The following is a 7,950-nucleotide window of genomic DNA, read 5'->3' as shown; positions in this document are numbered from 1 at the left end:
AGAAGATCATAAATACGCCTGAGGCCCAACTTTCTAGCCGGAAATACCAACGTCGCGTTCGCCAAGCTACGGAGTCATTGATCAAGGCGGTCGAAGAGATCGAGGCGTATAAGGGGTCCGTTTCAGCCACACACCGCCAGCAAACCAAAAAGAGTCGCCGCCAGGTTAAAACAGGACTTAGCCAGACCGGTGCTTTGTACGTTAGTGAGGCGAACCGTCATATCGAGGCGCGTGGTCAGAAGGAGCGGGAGGCGGTAATTAGGAAGGCACAGCGGGACTGGCAGCGGGAAAATCAACAGGAAAATCAGCAGGAACCATCTCCTATACCCGATCAACCTACTAGTACGGAGGATCTCGGTTTTTATATCGATTTACATCCTGAGTTCTGATATATAGATGATGGTAATAAAATTGTACTTTTGGCCTGGGTTGTGCTTTTGGTCTGGGAGCACCCACAACCGGAGGTTGTGGGGCGGTCATGGGGCACGGATAATCTGTAGGTATCGGTGATCTGCAGGGCGTAGTAGATCACAATCCAAAGTATCGAGGATGGAGCGTACGCAGTAGTTACCAGGGCATATACTCATCTACTCACAGAATAATTATATAACTTATTGGTTTTGCAGTTGAATATTAGGGAATTCGACCCTTTTCCTTCTGTACCATCTTATTTTGGTCGTTTGTCGTTCCATTGCTAGTTGTGTCTATCGAAAGCCTCAAGTGCAAGAATCGGAACATGTCGAAACTCATTCTCTACGACCTTCCTACCAAGGAGCCAAGGAGATGCTGGACATATAATCCGTGGAAAAGTGCGACCCCTCCATAAGTTCCTCAAACCCATCACTTACGGTGTTAGCTCGTCTCGTCCTGAATTACAAAGGCATCGATTACGAGACCGAGTGGACCGCATACCCTGATATCGAGGGCAAGTTTAAGTCCTTGTAATATATGCACCCCATCCCGATCCATAGAAAGATGATTAATCACTTACCGTTTCATCCAGCGGTATTCCTCCGGGCGAGTCTGGCACACCATACACCATCCCCGCCATAAAAGTCGGCGACCATTATGTGATGGACTCCAAGAGCATCGCCCATGAACTCGAGGCGCTTCATCCCTCTCCTCCGCTATATCTGGATGATCTAGTCCTCGCCGAAGTCGAGACTGCCTTTCGGGGGGTGTGGGGACCGCTATACCAGGGAATTATCCCGAAAGTCCCGCGCCGCTTGCTTCCGGAGCGGGACAAAGAGTATTTCGTACGGACACGTGAAGAAACCCTCGGAGCACCCTTGGAAGAACTTGAGAAGACGAAAGGGGGGGAGGGGGCGTGGAAGGAGGCAGAGCCCGCGATTAGAGAGTGGGCGGAGATTTTGAAGAGGGAGGTGGGGCCGTTTGTAAAGGGGAAAACAGGTATGTGAAGCCGTTCAGACTAGGATCCATCTCAAGACTTATGTGTGGTTATAGTCTCGTATGCAGATTTTGTCATCGTTTCCTTCCTACAATTCGTGAAGACCATAGGGGATGATGTCTTCGACAAATTCGTAGGATATGATCAGACATTCAAAGACATCTACGAGGCATCGGCGGACTGGGTGAAGCGGGATGATCATTGAGAAGATGAGCCGGCTCAGGCAATTCGCAACGAATAGAATCAGCAGCTGGGTCACTGATGGGCATATATGCCAATAAATTCGGTTCAAATAATCAACAAGTGTAAATGCTCCAAATAGGTATCTGAATCAAACCGCTCCCTTGAGCAACCCTAACCCCAATGGACAACACGATAGTATCAGCGACACGCTAAAGGAATCGCTCTTATGCAACCACGAATTGGCAATTTATAGAAAGACGTACCAGATCATCGTGCGCCCTCGACGTGAGCTCATCCCTTCAGATCGAGAGTTTCCTCAGCATTTCCTTCCCCAGATCCAACTCCTTCTTCAACGTCCCCATATGCTTCTCAAATTCCGTATCCAATCTCCGATCTTCCACCCTCTTCTGCGCCTCCAACCCCCCCAGTGCCTCCGCCGACGCATTCTCAATCCGCGACGCCGCCACGCTGATATCGAACTCCACCTGACTCAGCAGCAAATCCAACTCGTGGAACCCCCGCATTAACCCCTCCGACGATTCCGTCAGCGCCTCCACCGCCCCCGTCGCCTGCCCCACCACCTCCTTCAACCGCCCCTTCCCCCCCCCATCCATCCCCGCCTTCCGCAACTCTAGCCCGGGAAACATCCGATCCGCCGCCGCGGCGATCGCCGCCACGTCCCCCCCGTTCTGCCGCGTCGCCCGCTCCGTCGACGCCGAGACCACCTCCCACGCGCGCCGCACCCGGTCCGCGCGCTCCTGGCTGGCGCGCAGCACCGCCGCCTTCTCCGCCTGCTCGAAGTGTTTTTCCATTGTCTTCATCTTCTGGATGCTGTTCGCGGCGTAGAGGCGGCGCACCTCGGCTTTCTTGTAGCGTCGATCGCGCTCCGCAACGGTGTCGGTGACGGCTTTGTGGCAGACGTCGATGCGCTGGTAGACGTCGGTGAGAAGGCGGGTGGCGGCGGGGATGGATGGGCGGGTGTCGTCGAGGGTGTCGTCGTCGTCGGAGGCGAAAGGGGAAAGTGCGACGACGCCGGCGATGGCGTCGTGGCGGAGGAGGTCTTCAACTTTGACGTAGACTTCCATGATTTGGCGGATTTCTTCTTGCAGGCGGCTATAGCTAGGGTCGAAGACCTCGCGGACGTAGCTTTCCCACTCGCTCTTGTCTTCGGCGTCTTTCTTCGTGCGCTCTTCTTCGTTGAAGGCGCTTTCAAGGTCGTTGATGTCGCCGTATGAGATCTCCTGCGACGCGAATAACTCGTCGTTTCGTCGCTCGGCGTCCGATTCGCGTGTGCGGCGCTCCGCATCGAGCTTGGTCCGGGTATCCGTAGCTTTGACTTCCCAGTCTTTCAGGATTGCAGCTAAAAAGCTAAAGTCCTTTCCAAACGAGTTAAACGCCGCTCTCAATGCCTCTAGATGTGGACCAGCTCGAGCTTTCTCAATCTTCTCGGGAACCAGAAACGCCAGATTATCGAGCTCCGGGAAGCCAGATTTTGAATAATTTCCGCTCCCCGGCCGCTCCTTTGCTGGCTTCGTTGGCTGCGGTTCCTCAAAGAAGACTTCATCATGGGGATTTCTCGCTTTGAGGGGTTGTCCGGGTGTTTGATCGAACGCAGGCGGAATAACTGCCTGTTGCTGCGGCTGCTGCGGCTGTTGCACCGGGGGCGGCTGTTGCGCCGGGGGTGGAACGATGACCGGTTCTGTTGGCAATTTTGCGGAGAAAGGTTTATATGCCGGCTGTGGTGGATCATCCGGTATCTGCGGCAGCGACACGCGATGCGCCGCCTTATTTGCCGGCTCCCCTTGACTTTTATCATTTGCGACCGATCCACCACGATACGCCTTGTAGACCCCTCCAGGTGGCGTGTCCGTCCTCGGCGGCGTGTCCGTGCTCGGGCGACTGTGCAGCGGGCTGATCGACCCCTCTCGCTGTTTCGGGAACTTGACGACGTGCTCCGGCGACGCTAACGGCGGTTGGCTGGGCGGGGTGTTCCCTGATAAGGACTGTGCTCTCGAAACCGTCGTCGGGGGGGGGACGCTCTCGAGCGGAAGAGTCTGCTGTCGCTTCAACTGCCCGCGGTGGATCGGTCGGCCACCGGGGCTATATTCCCCGTCGGTTGGCTCCACCATCACGTACGAGTCCATCTGGAGAGGCGAGGTCATCGATTGCCTTGCCGGCTCGCTTCTAAGCTGGCTCGGCTTCTCCTCAACCCTCACCGGGCTGGGCGATCGTCTGTCCGCATGCATCAACTCGGCGTCACCCTTCGACGACGAAGGGGTGACCGGATAATCGATATTTCGCTGCGCCAACTCGTATTTCACGAACGAGGTGAAGAGCCGGGATTTTTCCGCGATGGTCGGCGCCGCCGCTTCCTGGAAGAGGATGTCTCTGTAGCGCTCCAGGGACGCGGCATACCACTCGCCGAGGACACCGCGCGGGTCGACAGGTGCGGTGACCTTGGGTTCGGGAATGGCGGTAATTGGCTCTGTCGACGCAACGACGTTGGGGTGAGTAAATTCTAGTCTTGGAGGTGGAGGCACCGAGGTAGGAAGTGCTACGTCATGCACAACCGGAGTGTCCGCAGGTACCGGGATCGTATCCCTCTGGGCGTTCGGAGGCGGTGCACCCATATTCGAGTCTCCCATGATAATCGCACTATCATCCATCACACACGATCCTGCTATAGGCGTAGCCGCTTCGGGAGCCTTCGCCGATCCTCCAATAACAATCGGCTTCCTTTCACGCGCTACCGACTGGGGATTTTCCTCCGGCATCGGCGGATACCAAGGGGCATCATCCGCCGCCTCTTCCTGCAGCGCTGGCTTCGGGGCGCTGCCACCGATCACAATTGATGCTCGTTCTCGGGGAGCGGACACCGGCTCTTCCGGCATGGGCGGGTACCATCCCGCTTCTTCGGCCACGCTTTCCGGTCGGGGTTGGACGGGTTTCCGGAGGCTGCCGCCGATGACGATGGGTTTGCGGGTCGCGGGCGGGGTGGGCTGGGGTTCTTCGGGCATGGGGGGGTAGTATCCGCTCTCCTCCATAGCGGTGGAGGTTGATAGGTCGGGGGTGGGAACGGTTTCTGCGACGGTAGACGGCTTCACATCTCCACTTTCCGCGAAATCCATCGGGGGCGGGAGATCTCCAGTGGCTGATACAGGCCGGTTATTGATGGAGTCCATCCGATGGACTCCGGGCGGGGTTGGCCAATCCTGTCTCTGATCCACCACTGCATCTGCCCTGGTGCCGATTTCCGTGCTATCCAACTGCTGCGGCGAGGTGGGCTGATCATCATTGGTCTGCTCGCTGGCGCCATACGCCTCTGTATCGTCAATGTCGCCATCGCCCATCGAGCCGAAATGCTCCCAATCAGACGGCCCGCCAAAGCCGAGGACGGACGCGCTGATTTCTGGTTTGGCCGGGTCTTTTTCTTCTTTCGGATTCGCGACCGGTTGACTAACTGAGTCCTGCCGTTGCGACGTAATCGGCGTCTGGCTCACGGATGCATGCCTCAGGGGAAGTGGTCCTCGCCCCGCGCCCGGGACGGGTTTCCGCCCAACCTGCGGCACGGACTGATTGGAATCTTGTCTAGACGGCCCAGAAACCTGGCTCATGGAGTCGAGGCTGATGCTCCCTAGCTGCGACACCGGGGATATCGGTTGATTATCTTGAGTAGATAAATCTTTTGGCATCTGCACTTGATATTGTTGATTTTGGTACAGGTTCGATTCTTGACTGGGTGTACCAGCGCCGTATACGGGTTGAGTAGGCATTTGTGGTGGGGGTTGGCTCTGCATCTGCGGTTGCGGGGGAGGCGTCTTGTACTGACTTGGTTGAGGAGGTTGATACTGCCCTGGCTGTGGCGCAATCGGTGGTTGAAATTGTTGCTGCATGTCTATCTGAGGAGTTGGTGATGCGACTGCCTGTTGAGGAGCAGGGCTTTGGTAGGTCTGTTGAGCCGCTCCCTGCAATTTCATGGCTGCCGCAGCATCTTGTGGCGGCTGGTGCGCTTGCTGCTGAGGAGCGTACTGCATAGGGCGCGGCGTCTGCTGTGCAGCATGTTGGGACTGTTCGGTCGGTTGCTGTTGATATTGCTGAGGCGCTTGCTGTTGCTGGTCGTATGATTGAGGAGCCGGCTGGGAAATCCCCTGGAAATTCTGAGGTGCACCGGGTTGCTGCTGTATTTGCTCGTAGCCTTGGGGAGCGGACGACGAAGCCTGGAAATTCTGTGGCGCTGCTGCCTGTTGGTGATCATAGGCTTGAGGAGTAGCAGTCGTCGCCTGGTAGTTCGGAGGTGCACTTTGCGGCTGCGGTTGCTGTACATTTGCTTGACTATGCGGATCATACTGCTGCGGTGGGGGCGCCTGTGGCTGGGCCTGTGGCTGAATCCATTGCGGAGCCTGGAACTGCGGAGGTTGCTGGCCCTGCTGTGGTTGATGGTAGGGTTGTTGCAACTGCGAGTGCTGCGAATGCGACTGGTTGTACTGCGCTTGGCCTGGAACAGGATCCTTCGGCGGCGGCACGGGAGGCAACTGGGTCTGGATCTGTGGGTTCGTCGCATCGAACTGGGGGTTATAAGCAGCCTGCTGCTGTTGGTCCGGCTGCTGGTACTGTACATGGGTAGCCGGTGCTTGCTGAGGAGGATATTGTCCGCCCTGCGCCATCGGCTGGGGCGGCTGCTGTTGTTGCTGCTGTTGGTACACCTGGGACGGGGGGTGTGTGTTCTGAACAAAGCTCCCCGAAGGCTGAGCGTACTTGAATCTCTTGGTCCCAGGAGCCAAAGGAGCATGCTGCTGAGGCGACCATGCCGGCACATTTTCAGGCGGAGGGGGAATATACACGCCTGGCATAGGATTCGTGTTGGAGACCTGATAAGCCGTGACTCCCTGACCCGACAGAGAAGGTGGGATGTAGGCTGGATTTTGTTCATCCGGGGTGCTGAATGCTTGACTCGGAGTCCCGATAGTAACTTGCTGTTGCCCGCTGCCATATCCTTGTCCGGCGACTGAGGATTGTCGCCCGTGCTGCTGAGGAGGGAAGTATTGTTGTGTGCCAGCATTCATTGGGGAGAAGTCCACAGATGGAGGTCGTTGGCTTGTCTGCTGCTGTTGCGGAGCTTGCTGCTGTTGTGATTGCTGGTCCGGTGCTGGATTGTACTGATATTGACTCTGCCGCCGTGCTGGCGGCTGCGCTTGTGGTTGAGCCAGCGGTTGGCTCTCAGGTTCATACTGATGTGTCGGCGGCTGGGACGAGTATGGAGCATGTTGAGGCCAACCCTGCTGGTTCTGTTGGATCTCCGCTTGGTATCCTGAGGGTAGAGATGGTGCGGAGGGTTGCTGAGGCGTCGGAGGTTGATACTGATGGGGTTGATGGGCCGGCCGGACTTGTTGCGTCTGGTGCGGACTTGGGGGAACCGCATACTGTTGGTTCTGCAACTCCGATGTCAGTGGCACTATATCGTGGCATTCGGCGTACGATTTTTACCTGAGCTGGTTGGCTTGGTTGAGCATATTGTCCCTGCTGTGCCTGCACTCCTCCCATGGGCGCATAGGATGCGGGATTGTACCCAGCATGGGGTGCATGACCATGTTGCGCGGCCTGCTGCTGGTATTTTGTCGGAGGAGGCGGCTGGGCAGTCGACGGCGATTGACTCCATGCTTGAGGAGGCGGACTGGCGATGGATTGTGGACGAGGCTGCCATGATTGCTGTTGAGGTGTTGGAGTGCCTGACACTGGCGGATGATATGCTGAAGGGTCGGCTGATGTGACTGCCCGTCAGTATCGATATCGATATCGATAAGCTTGAATGCAACTATGCTCATACCTTGACCCAGTGCGGGCGCACCACCGGCCTGATACTGCCCTTGATTATGGAGAGACATCTTCGTCACCGGACCGTCGACTCAGGAGACCAGGAATACGATATCGGATACCCAATGGAGGATGCTCAAAACAACACCATGGTACGGAACAAGATCATAACTGGGTACCGGAAGACATGTAGAGAAGCGAAAAGACAACTTGTGATTAGAATAAATATGCTATAGTATGAACATCGGAATAATGGAAGACTACAAAGCGAAGAGAGACATGTGGTGCTCTTTGCGGACGGTTCAGCGCGTGTCCATTAGGGACGACTGCGCCATCGCGGCTTTCTCGTATTCCCGCCTGGCGTTAGTGTCACAGCTTGAGTTGGAATCAAATGAGAGTTTCGGTGGCTTGAAATTTGACTCCAGTTGAATCTAGTCTCTGCCAAGAATAGTATATTATTTGGCGCCAACGACCGGTCACGCTCCCGAGTCCCGACCAGGTTGTGATTTGGGGTGACAAGGAAGATGGCGATGGAAATGCAAGAAATT

General features: G+C 56.3%; 2 protein-coding genes across 2 annotated transcripts; one reads left to right on the top strand and one right to left on the bottom strand.

Annotated features, from left to right (window-relative positions):
* Positions 1–736: 736 nt before the first annotated feature.
* Positions 737–1,613, top strand: P152DRAFT_390289 (uncharacterized protein; the record flags this gene model as incomplete). Its single annotated transcript, XM_033676038.1, has 4 exons — positions 737–809; positions 857–941; positions 1,004–1,410; positions 1,465–1,613. The coding sequence occupies 4 exons, from the start codon at positions 737–739 to the stop codon at positions 1,611–1,613; spliced, it is 714 nt and encodes a 237-aa protein (XP_033537213.1).
* Positions 1,614–1,752: 139 nt separating this feature from the next.
* On the bottom strand, positions 1,753–7,802 carry P152DRAFT_496166 (uncharacterized protein). Its single transcript, XM_033682246.1, has 3 exons — positions 7,416–7,802; positions 7,076–7,359; positions 1,753–7,020 (listed from the first exon to the last, which is right to left on the bottom strand). The coding sequence occupies exons 1-3, from the start codon at positions 7,471–7,473 to the stop codon at positions 1,891–1,893; spliced, it is 5,472 nt and encodes a 1,823-aa protein (XP_033537212.1). The 5' UTR covers positions 7,474–7,802; the 3' UTR covers positions 1,753–1,890.
* Positions 7,803–7,950: the final 148 nt, after the last annotated feature.

This window comes from Eremomyces bilateralis (genome assembly GCF_010015585.1).
Source record: "Eremomyces bilateralis CBS 781.70 unplaced genomic scaffold P152scaffold_3, whole genome shotgun sequence".
In the NCBI taxonomy this organism is placed as follows: domain Eukaryota; kingdom Fungi; phylum Ascomycota; class Dothideomycetes; order Eremomycetales; family Eremomycetaceae; genus Eremomyces; species Eremomyces bilateralis.
Note: the sequence above shows the minus strand (reverse complement) of the source record. Positions and strands in the feature narration are given on the sequence as shown.

Excerpts from the sequence above, each read along its gene's own strand:
- P152DRAFT_496166 (XM_033682246.1), bottom strand. The coding sequence starts at position 7,473 with ATGTCTCTCCATAATCAAGGGCAGTATCAGGCCGGTGGTGCGCCCGCA. Across the intron at positions 7,360-7,415 it reads TGCGCCCGCACTGGGTCAAG|TCACATCAGCCGACCCTTCA; the intron begins GTATGAGCATAG and ends ACTGACGGGCAG. Across the intron at positions 7,021-7,075 it reads AACCAAGCCAACCAGCTCAG|AACCAACAGTATGCGGTTCC; the intron begins GTAAAAATCGTA and ends TCGGAGTTGCAG.